The sequence below is a fragment of the Labrus bergylta genome, chromosome 22, assembly GCF_963930695.1.
Source record: "Labrus bergylta chromosome 22, fLabBer1.1, whole genome shotgun sequence".
Lineage (NCBI taxonomy): Eukaryota > Metazoa > Chordata > Actinopteri > Labriformes > Labridae > Labrus > Labrus bergylta.
Window position 1 is genome coordinate 1,172,822 of NC_089216.1, and position 17,500 is coordinate 1,190,321.

The window sequence follows — 17,500 nt, forward strand, 5'->3', positions numbered from 1 at the left end:
CGATCAGACGACCACGGCGAGAATCAGAGACACGTTAAGAAGAGTCCTGAACCTCCCGACCAACACCATCATGGAGTACAAGACGCACAACGACAGCCTCAGGTACTCAGGTGTACAGCTGTGAGCAGATACATGTACTACCCAGCACCCCTAAGTGATAAACCTCGGGGCAGAAACGCTGATCTCTGCTCTGTTTTCAGGGACAACTCGAGCTTCAGGAACACAAAGATTTCCCTCTGAAGACGTACGAGTCAGCTGACTGCCCTCCGGTCCAATCAGGATGTAGATAACTGTGTGTGTGTGTGTGTGTGTGTGTGTGTGTGTGTGTGTGTGTGTGTGTGTGTGTGTGTGTGTGTGTGTGTGTGTGTGTGTGTGTGTGTGTGTGTGTGTGTGTGTGTGTGTGTGTGTGTGTGTGTGTGTGTGTGTGTGTGTGTGGACCAACAAAGTCTATGATCTGGACTGACGTCAACTTGTCAGTGATTGATATTTGATCAGCATTTTGATCTTGACATTTAGAACTGAACTGTACAATAACCAGTTCAACCACTATACACCAGGATAAGCCAGTAAAACCAGCACGGTGGTTGCTGGTCAGAGTTGGGGGAGGCAGGATTTTGTAATTTTGGTATGTTGTTGTTTAATTGTGTAAATAAAACTGAATCTCGTGTTTATTTCTGGGTTCTGCATTTTATCAAATAAAGTGATAAACAGACGTTCTGCTGTTTGTCTTTATTCACTGAATGTTGGCGGACATGTTGAAAGTTTTAAAAGAACTACAATCCAATAGAGACTTCAAACATGTCTCCTAACCTAAAGATTCAAGCCATGTCATTGGGCCAGCTCCTTGTCCTCGGTGACTCCTCAAATTTCCATGAGTTCAGGACTTTGACCCAGCTGGCACCGGGCCGTCTATCAGAGAATCAGAACCATTCCAGGCTTTTCCAGGCCAGTTAGTGCACGTCTAATCCTTCCTCTATTCCTGGCTGCAAACCAGCTGGGAACTGTGATCTCTGAGGATGGACCTAATCCAGATCAGGATTAACAGATCAGCCCCCACTCAACCTGAGACTGTGCAGGCCACAAACGCTACAGATCATCACAAGGTGGACTGCAGAATCCTGAAACACTGCAGAATCCTGAAACACTGCAGAACCCTGAAACACTGCAGAGCGTCACTGTAAACACTGCAGAATCCTGAAACACTGCAGAATCCTGAAACACTGCAGAATCCTGAAACACTGCAGAATCCTGAAACACTGCAGAACCCTGAAACACTGCAGCGCGTCACTGTAAACACTGCAGAATCCTGAAACACTGCAGAACGTCACTGTAAACACTGCAGAATCCTGAAACACTGCAGAACGTCACTGTAAACACTGCAGAACACTGAAACACTGCAGAACCCTGAAACACTGCAGAACCTTTAAATACTGCAGAATCCTGAAACACTGCAGAACCCTGAAACAGTGCAGAACCCTGAAACACTGCAGAATCCTGAAACAGTGCAGAACCCTGAAACACTGCAGAACACTGAAACACTGCAGAACCTTGAAATACTGCAGAACCCTGAAACACTGCAGAACACTGAAACACTGCAGAATCCTGAAACACTGCAGAACCCTGAAACACTGCAGAATCCTGAAACAGTGCAGAACGTCACTGTAAACACTGCAGAACACTGAAACACTGCAGAATCCTGAAACACTGCAGAACCCTGAAACACTGCAGAATCCTGGGTTGTAAACACTGCAGAACACTGAAACACTGCAGAACCCTGAACAGCTGCAGAATGTCACTGTAAACACTACAGAACTGTGAATCACCGCAGAACCCTGAAACACTGCAGAACCCTGAATCAGCAGAACGCCACTGTAAAGACTGTGACTGCAGAAAGGACTGCAGTGTGCAGAACACCGTGGAACACAGAAACATTACAGACCATAAACACTGTGACTCTGTTAATGAAAGGTTGATATTTTTGGCTTTTTTAACACAGCTCTTGTGCAGTTACAAACAGATTTCTCATGGATACAAAAAGAACACTTCTCTCCGTAGCTGTTTGCTGTGAGTGCTGCACCTGACCAACACATCCTGTTACACAGACTTGAAGACTTAATTGGCATTAAAAGAACTGCATTAGGTTGGTTTAAATCCTGTTTATCAGATCAATCTTTATTGACCTTATATGTGCTTCCTCTAGCTAATATAACACTGCAATCGTTTTATTGCTATGCAAATGATACTCAACTTTACCTATCAATGGTCAGTTACGTAAACTAAGGACATTAGGGCCTGGATGACCAGACGTCTTCTGCTACTCCACATTGTACTTGGTCCTAAAAACCTCAGAGAGACTTTTTCTAATTATATAACTGTCCTTAATGACATCAGCCTGGCATCTAGCACCACTGTTATGAATCTAGGAGTTCTATTTGATCGAGATATGTCCTTTAACTCACACATAAAACACATTTCAAGGACTATTTTCACATTAGGAATATCCTGATGCAGAAAAGCTAGTACATGCATTTGTTACCTCCAAGTTGGATTATTGAAATTCTCTTATATCAGGGTGCTCTGGTGAGTCACCAATGATGCCTGCTCCACTTTTCAGAAAATGTGTGCTCAAACACTCCGTTTGGAGATGTTCCCTTCATGACATCACAAAGGGCAGTAGCCCCTCCCCCAGGTGGGTGACTCTCCCACAGCTAGGTGTTTGTTCTGCCCTCTGAGTCCGCCTTCTCACCGTAAACAATAGGACATGGAGCGAGAAAGCCAGAGACACCCAAGCCCTTCCAGAGAGGGGGCGTGGTCAGACACAGCTCATTTACATATTTAAAGGTACAGACACAGAAACAGCCTGTTCTGAGCAGGGCTGAAATAGAGGGGTTTATAGACATGATCAAATACAGGATCAGAGTGGATTTAGAACAAGAAACTTCACACACATGTTTTGGGGAGCTCTGACACTTATTTACACTGAAGAAGAGGAGGAGATGTGACCTTTAAAGAGCTAACAGTGCCACATTTCCCTTCTAGAACAATGCGCTCCCAGAATACAGGCCTGCTTGTTTTACCTTTAGTACTACGTGATGTAGAGCCTTCAGTTACCAGGCCCCTCTCCTTTGGAACCATCATAATGTCAGGGTCTGAGAGGAGACCGACTCTGACTCTAAAAGTAGACTTAAAACTTTCCTTTTTTATAATCTGGTTAAGGCTTGGAACAGCTCCTAGTTGTGCTGCTGTAGGCTTACTGGAGGATTTTTACAGTATCTGTGTGAATGGAGAATGATGTACAGGTTGATACATTGTGTGATTGATGTACAGGTGGATGCATCATGAGACTGGCGGGCAGGTCGATGCATTGGGAGTTTTATGGACAGGTCAGGATAGTATGCATCTTAATGTCCACAGGTAGACAGTCTGCACCAGTGATATCAAGGGAGTACATGTAACTTTGAGGATATGACCACAGATTCAACAGGTAAGAAGGTCACCCCTCTCCCTCTCTCTCTCTCTCTCTCTCTCTCTCACACACACACACACACACACACACACACACACACACACACACACAGTAAGTCATACTCTCATTACAGTCTCTAACCTGAAGCCAAACTTCTTACTGAACTCTAAACAAGATTAAACTAAATCCTCTGTGTGTGTGTGTGTGTGTGTGTGTGTGTGTGTGTGTGTGTGTGTGTGTGTGTGTGTGTGTGTGTGTGTGTGTGTGTGTGTGTCACTCTCTCAGTCTCTCTCTCTCTCTCTTTCTCTGACCTGACATCAGCACTTTCTGCAGTGCATCGTTTGCTCGCTGCTGGAAGGCTTTTCTTTTTACTTTATTGAGAGAAATTGAAGGATTTTGGACCGATGAACCTTTGAGCCAAAGGTAAACACTGTGTGTGTGTGCGTGTGTGTCTGATAGTTTTTAAGTATGGTCAGTCTGTTAAAGAGTGATTTTGTGTAATATAATCACGGACCAGAAGAAAATGACAGAATATATATAAATGTTTTTTAATATAGAAAATATCAGAAAACTATTGAAAACTACAGAAATTATGAGAAGATGAATACAGTGGACGATCAGTAGGAACATTGGCTGTAGTGGTTATTAAAGTATATTTTTTAAGGTGTTGTAGAAAAAAAATCATAGAAACAACACAACAGCTAAAAGCAACAAAAGATCTACATCAAACCGTTAATTCAACTCTTACATTTTTGGAAAATCGTCTCCTTTTTACAAATTTAACTCATCAAACATAAATAAGGTACACTTAATAACACAGCCTGTACTTTAATATACACAGAAGGTACAATTATCCACACTGCATGAACCTTTACATACCAAGAATGTTCATTGAGGTCAGATCATGGAACTTATGAAAAAATAAAGATCACAGCGAAGCCTCGGTAGAACAGATCAGCTCTTATATCATATCGTCACGTATCGTAACGTAATGTATCGTAACGTATTGTATCGTATCGTAACGTATTGTATCGTAACTTATCGTATTGCAACGTATCATAACTTAGCGTATTGTAATGTATCGTAACATATCGTAACATATCGTAACGTATTGTATTGTAACTTGTCGTATCGCATCGTATCGCAACGCATCGTATCGTATCACAACGTATCGTATCACAACGTATCGTATCACAACGTATCGTATCGTAACGTATTGTATCGTAACTTATCGTATTGTAACGTATCGTATTGTAACGTATCGGAAAATATCGTAACGTATTGTATCGTATCGTAAAGTATTGTATCGTAACGTATCGTATTGTAATGTATCGTAACATATCGTAACGTATTGTATCGTATTGTATCGTATTGTATTGTATTGTATCGTAACTTATCGTATTGTAACGTATCGTATTGTAACGTATCGTTCAACAAACCCACAGGACGTTTACTCAGACAGTGAACTGATCAGAAGGTTTTTTAGAGCCAACCTTTGAATTCAGCATGTTTGACAGAAACACAGCGCTGTCCCCCGCCCTGCTGACTGCTCTCAGAGTGTGTGTCCTCGTTTCAACACCTTTTCTCTCCCATCAGAATCATCCTTTTAAAGACAGAGCTGATATGTTTTTAGTAAATACCCTGAGTGGTGCTTGTTAGATTGAAAAGATTTGAAGACAGTGGCGCAGGACAGATGTGAGAGGAGACATGATTGATGTTAACCAGACGACAGCATGTCATGTCATAAGAAGTTTTTCATAGGCTCCACAAACCGCCTACAGAACACCTTCAACACATAAGCAGCCACCAGAGACTTCTGCTGAAAATCATGACTGTGGCATATTGTCGGAGGAACTCGTGTTGTCGTTGTTAAATTCTGCATTGAACTCTACATGTGAAATTATTTCCTCTTTTCTTTTGGTTTGTGGATGATGTAGATGGATGGATGGACAGGTGGAGGGACAGGTGGATGAAGGGATGAAGGGATGGAGGGATGGTGGGATGGTTGGATGGTTGGATGGAAGGATTGAGGGATGGACAGATGGATGAAGGGATGGCGGGATGGAGTGATGGTTGGATGGAGGGAAGGTTGGATGGATGGAGGGATGGGTGGAGGGATGGAGGGATAGTTGGATGGAGGGAAGGATGGATGGAGGGACAGATGGAGGGATGGATGAATGGACAGATGGATGGATGGATGGAGGGATGGAGTGATGGATGGATGGAGGGATGGAGGGATGGTTGGATGGACGGATGGATGGAGGGATGGGTGGAGGGATGGAGGGATAGTTGGATGGAGGGAAGGATGGATGGAGTGACAGATGGAGGGATGGATGAATGGACAGATGGATGGATGGATGAGGGATGGTTGGATGGTTGGATGGAAGGATTGAGGGATGGACAGATGGATGAAGGGATGGAGGGATGGTTGTATGGACGGATGGATGGAGGGATGGGTGGAGGGATGGAGGGATAGTTGGATGGAGGGAAGGATGGATGGAGGGACAGATGGAGGGATGGATGAATGGACAGATGGATGGAGGGACAGATGGATGGATGAATGGAGGGACAGATGGATGGATGAATGGACGGATGGATGGATGGAACCTCTGTGTCATTGTTGCTAGGTTACGAAAGAGAACTTCAGTTTCAGCTGTGTTTAATATTTACTTCAGTTCAAGGAAACATCAAAAACGATGTAAAGTCGTGTTCTGACATCAGCAGCAGTTTCACACCTGGGAACTGTTCCCTCCAAAAGACGAGTCAGACGAGCGTCCAGTCCACCATTGTTGTTAACAAAACCTGATGTTGTAAGTCCCACCCTGCCTTCTTGATTCTAATTGGTCGTTGAGGGATAATTAACATCTACGAGCGCAGCACTGTTCCAAAAGTTTAACTGTTGACAGAAAAACAGCTGACGGGGAGTACGCTTAGCGCTTAGGGCGATTAACGCTGAAAACTCTGAATTACTTCGGTTTTGTATTGAAAGCGAGCGCTGCCAGGACAGAAGTGCTGTCAGGCCCTAAAGAATCAAACCCTACATCCACCCATATTATATATAGACGTATAGACACCATGGAAACAACTAGAGACAACCTGAGTCACCTGAGGACTGTGCAGGTAACCCTTCCCACTGTTCCGTCTTTAACAACCTGAGGTGATGCTTCACCTGATTAAATCAACAGATTATTGAACACATGTGACTGAAATCTATCCACCTGGAGAGTTTCTTTAATTTAAAAAAGATAAAGAAAGCAACCAGCAGCAATCTCACATTGCTTTTAATATTATTATATTAATATAAAATAATAACAACTCTGTCCCTATTGTTTCTACATTTTATAAAGTGAAGCCGAGTCATTGACTTGAAGAAAGCCAGAAACAATCTCAGTCGTGAAAAGGGAAGTGTTCACAGTTTAAAGAAAACAAAGAATCTCTCAAAGACAAACCTGAAATATGTAAATGACAGCGTTTTAGTGATGTCATCTTTACGTGTAGTGAGAGTTTGTTAAGTGTCTTCCGGGACAGAAACCATGTGCTCTCATTGTGTTTATGTAGAAAGCTTGACTTGGTATTTACTTTACAAAACCAACAGTTTGGTGATTTGATGTTTATTAATTTATGAATTAAAAATGTAAAAAATCAAGAGAGAAAGAAGTTTGAACTGATGGAAATCTTCAGACTGAAGAACAAAGAGTGCAGTTTGACCTGGTTTCAATGAGCCAATCACAGAGCAGCAGCTTGTTCTGACAAATCGAATTTACAGCTTTCAGGTGTGTGTGTGTGTGTGTGTGTGTGTGTGTGTGTGTGTGTGTGTGTGTGTGTGTGTGTGTGTGTGTGCTTTACTGTGATTGGATTTAAGGTGTCACCTGAGCCTCTGGTCTCTGATCTCACCTTGAAACAGTTTGAAGCGATCAAAAGAATTCATCCAAGGAAAATGTTACAGATACCTTTTTTATACTTTTATTTTTATCATTTCTACACATTTATGCAATTTTGCAGTTTTTACAGATTTATTTTTACAGACTGATATTTCAGATTTACAGGTTGCTAAAGATGATGCAGGTTTAAACAGAACATTTAGAAAGTTACTCACTTTGAAAACCAGCAGCTTGAGTTATGAAGGTACAGAGCTTTAAGAGGACTGACACAGGATGAAATGTACCTTTATATCTAATATTTTAACAAGTTAGTATTACAGACTCAATTATAGATCAAATCATCCATCCATCAATCCATCCATCCATCCATCTATCAAATCATCCCCCATCCATCCATCCATCCATCCATCAAATCATCCATCCATCCATCATCCATTCATCCATCCATCAAATCATCCCTCCATCCATCAAATCATCCATCCATCCATCCATCAAATCATCCCTCCCTCCATCCATCCATCCATCCATCCATCCATCCATCAAATCATCCATCCATCCATCCATCAAATCATCCCTCCCTCCATCCATCCATCCATCCATCCATCCATCCATCAAATCATCCATCCATCCATCAAATCATCCCTCCCTCCATCCATCCATCCATCCATCCATCAAATCATCCATCCATCCATCATCCATTCATCCATCCATCAAATCATCCCTCCATCCATCCATCCATCATCCATCAATCCATCCATCCATCATCCATCAATCCATCCATCAAATCATCCATCAATCCATCCATCAAATCATCTATCCATCTACCCATCCCCCATCTATCATCTATCAAATCATCCCTCCCTCCCTCCATCCATCCATCCATCCATCAATTATCCATCAAATCATCCATCCATCCATCCATCATCCATCCATCAAATCATCCCTCCATCCATCAAATCATCCATCCATCCATCTATCCATCCATCCATCCATCCATCCATCCATCAATCCATCCATCAAATCATCCCTCCATCCATCAAATCATCCATCCATCCATCCATCATCCATCCATCATCCATCCATCCATCCATCAAATCATCCCTCCATCCATCAAATCATCCATCCATCCATCCATCCATCCATCCATCCATCCATCCATCAATCCATCCATCAAATAATCCATCCATCCAACCATCAATCCATCCATCAAATCATCCATCCATCCATCCATCCATCCATAAAGATAAAGATAAAGATAAAGATGAAGATGAAGATGAAGATAAACTTGATTGATCCCCCGTGGGGGAAATTTGTGCATTACAGCAGCTCCAGAAAACAGGGGACGGGAATATACTCATAAAAAATAAAAATAGAAGTTAAAATCAAATCAAACATATTTACATCATTTAAATAAAAAAATACAATAATGTAAAAAAATACAATAATGTAAAATGACACAGTAACTTGTTCTTAAAAAAACACACACAGTGTGTAGCATGAGGTGATGATGTTGTTAAAGAGTCTGACGGCAGATGGGATGAACGACCTTGATCCATCCATCAATCCATCCATCAAATCATCCATCCATCAATCCATCCATCAAATCATCCATCCATCCATCCATCCATCCATCAAATCATCCATCCATCAATCCATCCATCAATCCATCCATCAAATCATCCATCCATCCATCCATCCATCAAATCATCCATCCATCCATCCATCCATCAAATCATCCATCCATCCATCCATCCATCAAATCATCCATCCATCCATCCATCCATCCATCAAATCATCCATCCATCCATCAAATCATCCATCCATCCATCCATCAAATCATCCATCCATCCATCCATCCCTCCATCCATCCATCAATCCATCCATCAAATCATCCATCCATCAAATCATCCCTCCATCCATCCATCCAACCTTCCATGAAAATGTCCATTCATCCAATCATCCATCCATCCATCCATCCATCAGAGACCCAACATGAATCCACCATGACGCAGAACATCTTCCTGTAATGGTCAGAAACTTGAAACTCAGCAGAGAGATGGAGACAGATAAAGTCAGATCACTTCCTGTGTGGTGTTCAGGTGTCTGATCAGAGTCCTTCCTTCAGGTTTTGTTCTCAAAATGATTCAGTCAGAATCAGAAACATCTTCTTTAGCTCTGAGATACTCAGTCATCGTCTCTAACCCCTCTCATGTTTTATGTCTCTGTTGTCATGTTTACATGAATCATCTGTTGAAAGGTGTTTTACTGGCTCATAGACCTGAATCAGGTTTATCACAGCCAATCAGTAATCACAGATTGACAAACGTTTAGGATGATGTCATCAACACTTTGGTGTGTTTCCTTGATAGTCTCTAATTTTAAACTTTTAAATTATTAATAATAATAATAATAATAATAATGTAACCTTATTATTAGTAGTAGTAATGGTTGAGGTTATGATGTAATCAGTTGAGGGGGCGGGGCTCAGGTAGATGTGTCCTCTCTACCTCTCAGCTTGTCTTAAGAGCGTTAGCATTGTTGCTAAACTTAGCGCTCTTAGCTGTCTTCAGCATTAGCTAATGGGGTCAGTCAGCATTAACATTTGCGGATTAGAGGTCAATGGTCAGACCGGTCAAAAGGGTCAGAGTCTGAGGGAGAAAAAAGATTGTCACATGATACAGATCAACTTCTCAATCGTCTCATTTCACTTGTCAGACCTTGAACACAACACAATGTCTGATTACTGTTCACTGGATCCCTTTCACCTTCATCTCTCTGAACTGTGTTAATCTGTGAACTCTTTATGACCTCGATTAGAGGTCAACATGTGAGTAAAGTGAATGTTGATCATCTATCTGTTGTTCTTTGATTCAGTCAGAATGATGTCACTTTCAAAGTCTCCAAATATGAGCTTCACTCAGAATTGCTCACAAACTGATAGTTGTGATTCTACAGGAAAGACTGTGAACCGTGATTGTGCTGTGTTCAGGGTCCTGTCTGACATTGTGCTGTGTTCAGGGTCCTGTCTGACCATGTGCTGTGTTCAGGGTCCTGTCTGACATTGTGCTGTGTTCAGGGTCCTGTCTGACCATGTGCTGTGTTCAGGGTCCTGTCTGACCATGCGCTGTGTTCAGAGTCCTGTCTGACATTGTGCTGTGTTCAGGGTCCTGTCTGACCATGTGCTGTGTTCAGGGTCCTGTCTGACATTGTGCTGTGTTCAGGGTCCTGTCTGACATTGTGCTGTGTTCAGGGTCCTGTCTGACCATGCGCTGTGTTCAGAGTCCTGTCTGACATTGTGCTACGTTCAGGGTCCTGTCTGACCATGTGCTGTGTTCAGGGTCCTGTCTGACATGTGCTGCATTCACGGTCCTGTCTTACAATGTGCTACATTCAGGGTCCTGTCTTACAATGTGCTTTGTTCAGGGTCTTGTCCTACAATGTGCTGCATTCAGGGTCCTGTCTGACCATGTGCTGCGTTCAGGGTCCTGTCTGACAATATGCTGTGTTCAGGATCCTGTCCTACAATGTGCTGCATTCAGGGTCCTGTCTTACAATGTGCTGCATTCAGGGTCCTGTCTGACAATATGCTGCATTCAGGGTCCTGTCTTACAATGTGCTGTGTTCAGGATCCTGTGCTACAATGTGCTGCATTCAGGGTCCTGTCTTACAATGTGCTGCATTCAGGGTCCTGTCTGACAATATGCTGCATTCAGGGTCCTGTCTGACCATGTGCTGTGTTCAGGATCCTGTCTGACAATATGATGCATTCAGGGTCCTGTCTGACCATGTGCTGTGTTCAGGGTCCTGTCTGACCATGTGCTGTGTTCAGGGTCCTGTTTAACAATATGATGCATTCAGGGTCCTGTCTGACCATGTGCTGTGTTCAGGGTCCTGTTTAACAATATGATGCATTCAGGGTCCTGTCTGACCATGTGCTACATTCACGATCATTTCTAACAATGACCATGTGCTGCGTTCAGGGTCTTGTCTTACAGTGTGCTGCGTTATGGGTCCCGTCTGACCTGTCTGACTTATTTTTGCAATCCTTTAACATTTTATTATTGTTATCATTATTATTATATTTTTCTGACCATGTGTATATTTATTACTTTATCAGAACATATGTTTTTAAATTAATATTTTTGGTTGGTATTTGTTTAATTTCACATCGTCAGGTCCCCAGGATGCAGCCTTCCAGGTGGTTGCTAGGCATTTTCCTGTGGTTGCTATGCATCACGGATGTCAGGACAGCGACCTTTAAGCTGGCTCTGATTGGTCCGTGGTCATGTGACCCCATGTTCTCCAGAGCGATGCCAACGGCTGCAGCTAACCTGGCGTTGTCACGGTTACGCAGCGACAGCGGTCTGAGCAGAGGATACTGGTACGATATCAAACTGCTGAGTGAAGATTGCTCCGCCTCCAAAGGTTTGTCAACCAATCAAAACAGCAGTTTATCAATCAAGAAAGATTAGAGAGAAACACACATTTTCAGACAGTGGATTACAATCAGACTGTTTATGAGCCATGATTATTAGTTTAATGATGGAAATAAGCCCCGCCTCCAACAGTGTGATAAACAGAAAACAACATGACATCATCAATTAACATTAACAATTGTTTTTCTTGACCAATAAATTCTCTTCTTCTCTGATTTTTTTTCAGCACTCACAGAACTTGGGGAGCTGGAGGGCTACGGCCACGCCTACATTGGACCCTTTAACCCCGCCCTATGTCATGCAGCTTCCCTATTGGCTCAGCATTGGGAGGCGGGCCTTGCCTCTCCTGGATGCCTTGCTGCTGATTGGCCAAACCTGCCTCCCATCACTCCTCCAAGCAAAGTACTGTTCACTGTGCTCAGGTTCTTCCGCTGGGCGCACGTTGGCGTCATCTCAGGTGAGGAGGCGTGGCCACAAAGTAACAGGGTCGAGGTCTAACAGGAGTGATGTCACTGTGGAGGGCGTGGCCTTAGAGTAACGGGGTCAGGGTCTGCCAGGAGCGATGAAAACATTTAATTAAATCTTTATTTCGTTTAAATTATGGTGAAAATTAGATTTAAATCACACAACCAATCAGGGTTATGCTTGATCTGTCCTGTTATTTAAAAGTAATAATTGTTGTAATTTTAACATTGTCCCGCCTCTTCCTGTTCGCTCAGCTCCGTCTGACCTATGGGAGAGCACTGGGCAGGAAGTGGCCTCAGCACTGAGAGCTCTGGGACTGCCCATTGGTCCAGTGGTTACCATGGACTCAAAGAAAAACGGCGGACCTCGTGAAGCGCTTAAAGCTATCCGAGAGGCGGACAGGGTCAAAGGTCAGAGTTTAAAATCAAATCTGATGGATTAACACAAAAATGAACTATTTCAAAATAAAATAAAAATCTTTAAAAGGTCAATTTTCTTATGATTTTTCCTTCTCTACCTGATTTTTTGTCTCAGTGGTGATCCTGTGCATGACCTCCGTCCTGATTGGTGGAGAGGACCAGCGAGAGCTTCTATTGACTGCACTGGAAATGGGGATGATTTCTGATGGCTACGTGTTTATTCCATATGACGCCCTGCTGTACGCCATGCCGTACCAGGTGATCGATACTTAACACCAAACAGAAAATAACTTCATCAGTAGTTCCCTCTGTAACCTGAGGGGGCGCCACTTTAGTTTCTAAAAGTTGGGGCGTCATGTAAAATATGAAGAAACATAAAAATGGAAAATTCAATAATCTGAGTAACACAAAGAGGAAGTCCCCTTTCACAATAAAACTTACACTCACTCTTCTGTCCAATCAGGATGTGATATTCCCTCAGCTGACCAATAGCACAAAGCTTCGTCATGCCTACAGCGCTGTTCTTACCGTTACCATGGCGTCCGACCAGAACTTCTACGAAGCTTTTCGCGAAGCTCAAATAAAGCGTGAGATCCGATCAGCTGTCTCAGCCACAGAGGTAACACACAGGAAGTACACAACCGTGACTACACACAGGAAGTACACAACCGTGACTACACACAGGAAGTACACAACTGTGACTACACACAGGAAGTACACAACTGTGACTACACACAGGAAGTAGACCAACTGTGACTACACGCAGGAAATACACAACTGTGACTACACGCAGGAAGTACACAACTGTGACTACACACAGGAAGTACACAACCGTGACTACACACAGGAAGTAGACCAACTGTGACTACACGCAGGAAATACACAACTGTGACTACACGCAGGAAGTACACAACTGTGACTACACACAGGAAGTACACAACCGTGACTACACACAGGAAATACACAACCGTGACTACACACAGGAAGTACACAACTGTGACCACACACAGGAAATACACAACTGTGACTACACACAGGAAGTAGACCAACTGTGACTACACACAGGAAGTACACACGATTGGTTTATTTTGACCTGCTCGTTGTCTGCAGGTGTCTCCGGTGTTTGGGACCATCTTTAACATGGTGTACTTCATTGCCAAGGCAGTGGAGGAGCGTCGTCAGGCGGGGGGCGGGCACTGGGTGACGGGCACTCAGCTGGTCCACTCAGACGGAGGCTTCGACTTCCAGGGTTTCAACCAGGTCCAAAACTTTCACTTTCACTCTCAATATCTTTAAACTCATTATAAAAAGAGGGATGATGGATACGGTGGTTTATGATAAATTTAGTCTCATCATGCAGCTTCATCCATTTTTTTTCAGGTGTTGTATGGAGGAAAAGATGGGCGTGGTCTTCAGGCCAGGTACGTAGTGTTGGACAGCGATGGCGACCGACTCGTGCCGACTCACTCTCTCGCTCCGACACACACGGACGGGACAGTCGGTGGTCTGAAACCACTGAGTCGCTCACTCACCTTCCCCGGAGGAAAACCCCCCACGGCCAGTTTCTGCTGGTTCGACCCGGACGAGGCCTGCAGCGGCGGTGCGTTTAATGACCTACAGGGAGAGTGGGATCATGTGGAATGTAGATTTCTTGAATAGATGAGGTGTTCAGGTGCTGCTGGGAAAGTTCAGCTCTTTTTTTTTTCAGGATGAAAATGTTTTTTTTTTTTCTGCAGGTTTGGACTCGATTACGATGTTCTTCATCTTTTTGTTGCTCTGCGTTCTGATTGGAGCTTTACTCTACTGGATCAAGTGAATGCAAACACACACACACACACACACACACACACACACACACACACACACACACACACACACACACACACACACACACACACACACACACACACAGACTGAATTTTGAATACCAAAATCATTTATGTATATTTGTGTGTGTGTGTGTACAGGAAGTACAAGAGATCATCAAACCTCACCAAACTAGTCCTGACTCTGGACGATATCGTCTTCATCGACACGCAAGTCAGCAGGAAGGTCAGACACAGATCTTCAAATAAAACTTTGTACTGGTACCACAACCCCTTTATACTGGTACTGGTACCACACCCCCTTTATACTGGTACTGGTACCACAACCCCTTTATACTGGAACTGGTACCACAACCCCTTTATACTGGAACTGGTACCACAACCCCTTTATACTGGTACTGGTACCACAACCCCTTTATACTGGTACTGGCACCACAACCCCTTTATACTGGAACTGGTACCACAACCCCTTTATACTGGAACAGACACAGTTCAGTACTTACAGTTCAAAGATGTTGATTTATTTGTATGTTATTGTTTGTTGATTGGGGGTCAGTAGTTGTTCTTGTTTGTTGATGGGGGTCAGTAGTTGTTATTGTTTGTTGATGGGGGTCAGTAGTTGTTCTTGTTTGTTGATTGGGGGTCAGTAGTTGTTATTGTTTGTTTTTTGGGGGTCAGTAGTTGTTCTTGTTTGTTGATTGGGGGTCAGTAGTTGTTATTGTTTGTTGATTGGTTGTTGATTGGGGGTCAGTAGTTGTTATTGTTTGTTGATTGGGAGTCAGTAGTTGTGATTGTTTGTTGATGGGGGGTTAGGGTTAGGGGTTGTTGATTAAATTGTCTCTTTGTTGACGTTGTCCTGATTGTTGTTGTGGACATTGTAAAAGTTGCTGACTAAGTCATTGTTTTACAGAAACTCAACGACGAGTCGATCATGAGGAGTCTTCTGGAAATTAAAACTCCTTTCCGGTCAATTGCTCGAAGTTACATCCTGACCACACCTGAGAGCTCCAATATCGGAATCCTGGAGGTACACCTGCACATGAACTTTTTGTTAACCTACTTTTGTTGTTTTGACCTTACCGTGATATCACTGTGACATCACCGTGACATCACTGTGACATCACTGCAACATCACCATGACATCACTGTGACATCACTGCGACATCACCATGGCATCATTGCGACATCACTGCGACATCAGTGTGACATCACTGCGACATTACAGTGACATCACTGCGACATCTCTGCAACATCACTGCGACATTACAGTGACATCACTGCGACATCACTGCAACATCACCATGACATCACTGTGACATCACTGCGACATCACCGTGACATCATTGCGACATCACTGTGACATCAATGTGACATCACTGCGACATTACAGTGACATCACTGCGACATCTCTGCAACATCACTGCGACATCACTGCGACATCTCTGCGACATCACTGCGACATCACCGTGACATCACTGTGACATCACTGCGACATCACTGTGACATCATTGCAACATCACTGACATCACTGCGGCATCACTGCGACATCACTGTGACATCACTGCGCTATCACTGTGACATCATTGCAACATCACTGCAGCATCACTGCGACATCACTGTGCTATCACTGCGCTATCACTGCGACATCACTGTGACATCACTGCGACATCACCGTGACATCACTGCAAAATCACTGCGACATCACTGCGACATGACTGCGACATTAATGTGACATCACTGCGACATCACTGCGACATTACAGTGACATCACTGCAACATCACTGTGACATCACTGTGACAACAACGTGCACACATGGAAACATTTACAGTTGTTATAAACAGCTTCTCTTCTCTTTGATAAAGACTCAGATTGTTGTTTGGGGACTTGTACTCGACTCAAATTTTAGTTTGGTGACGTGGACTCGTACTCTGACTTGAGCAATGGAGCCTTGAGACTCGACTCTGACTCGAACACTGATTATAACTGCCAATTGAAGAAGAGAACATTACCCTGTGTGTTTTACCTACTCGCTGACTCTGTGCTCTGATTGGTCATGTTATTGTCAGGGTGACTGGGTTTGGCTGAAGAAGATTTCAAGTGAAAGGACGATAACAGCCGTTAATCCAAGCACCGAGAGTCTGTTCACCCAGGTACAATACACAGTGGATACTTGAAAAAGCCAAATCAATACTTAATCCTTGTTAAACACACATTTTAAAATGTGTTTGTATTCTATAATAAACTTCCTGCCTTCTCCTTCAGTATATCGATCCATATGTTGACATGAAACCTAATGTATTGATCTGTATTTGTTCTTCACTGTCCAGCTGAGGGACATGAGGCATGAGAACCTGAACCTGTATGTGGGACTGTTCCTTGACTCAGGGATCTTTGCTCTGGTGGTCGAACACTGTCCTCGAGGAAGTCTGGCAGACCTGCTGGCCGACAGTAATATGAGGCTCGACTGGATGTTCAAAAGCTCACTGCTCATGGACCTCATCAAGGTACTCACACTGCTGCAAGTGAACTAAAGTAAAGTTACATAAGGTCCAGTCTAATTCTGCAAAGCTTTCTATCGCTGCTCACACTACTATTTTCACTAATAAGAATGGTAGTACTACTACTAATAACGGGGCCCTAAGTCTCTATCTAGACACCTACGCACTTAGAGAAAGAATGTGCAACTTTTGGATCCAGTAGATGTCGGCCTGCTGTTTGGCCACGCCTCCTTCATACCGGAGGCTCCGCTATCCTCCAGAAACACACCTCCAACCCTCCTCCACCCGCGTTCACATGATGGAGTTTAGCCCAAGCTGCAATCACCTGTGTCCTGCATTGTTGTGTTAGCATGCCAATGTTAGCGCTCTTTAGTTAGCTCGTAGCTTCACATTAACTGTGTCCTGCGTTGTTGTGTTAGCATGCTAATGTTAGCGCTCTTTAGTTAGCTCGTAGCTTCACATTTCATGTAAACTGACACAGAATGAGCGTGATCTAAAAACTCTTACT

At 43.5% G+C, this 17,500-nt stretch overlaps 2 protein-coding genes across 3 annotated transcripts in view; both read left to right on the forward strand.

The window, feature by feature from the left end:
• eif4e2rs1 (eukaryotic translation initiation factor 4E family member 2 related sequence 1) overlaps positions 1-713 on the forward strand; it is a 7,546-nt gene extending 6,833 nt beyond the window's left edge. Inside the window, exons 6-7 of the mRNA XM_020658469.2 lie at positions 1-102; positions 201-713. The exon at positions 1-102 is cut by the window's left edge and continues 35 nt beyond it. Coding sequence (XP_020514125.1) covers positions 1-102; positions 201-240 — 142 coding nt within the window. The 3' untranslated portion in view covers positions 241-713. The remainder of the gene's footprint in view (positions 103-200) is intronic.
• A 3,045-nt stretch (positions 714-3,758) lies between these two features.
• Positions 3,759-17,500, forward strand: part of LOC110002022 (retinal guanylyl cyclase 1-like) — a 21,922-nt gene continuing 8,180 nt past the window's right edge. For both annotated transcript variants that reach the window (XM_065950104.1, XM_065950103.1), the window contains exons 1-13: positions 3,759-3,889; positions 11,523-11,772; positions 12,010-12,240; positions 12,503-12,658; positions 12,783-12,925; positions 13,131-13,286; positions 13,778-13,927; positions 14,048-14,267; positions 14,404-14,479; positions 14,635-14,719; positions 15,404-15,520; positions 16,561-16,644; positions 16,822-16,998. In XM_065950104.1, coding sequence (XP_065806176.1) covers positions 11,532-11,772; positions 12,010-12,240; positions 12,503-12,658; positions 12,783-12,925; positions 13,131-13,286; positions 13,778-13,927; positions 14,048-14,267; positions 14,404-14,479; positions 14,635-14,719; positions 15,404-15,520; positions 16,561-16,644; positions 16,822-16,998 — 1,836 coding nt within the window. In that variant the 5' untranslated portion in view covers positions 3,759-3,889; positions 11,523-11,531. The remainder of the gene's footprint in view (positions 3,890-11,522; positions 11,773-12,009; positions 12,241-12,502; positions 12,659-12,782; positions 12,926-13,130; positions 13,287-13,777; positions 13,928-14,047; positions 14,268-14,403; positions 14,480-14,634; positions 14,720-15,403; positions 15,521-16,560; positions 16,645-16,821; positions 16,999-17,500) is intronic.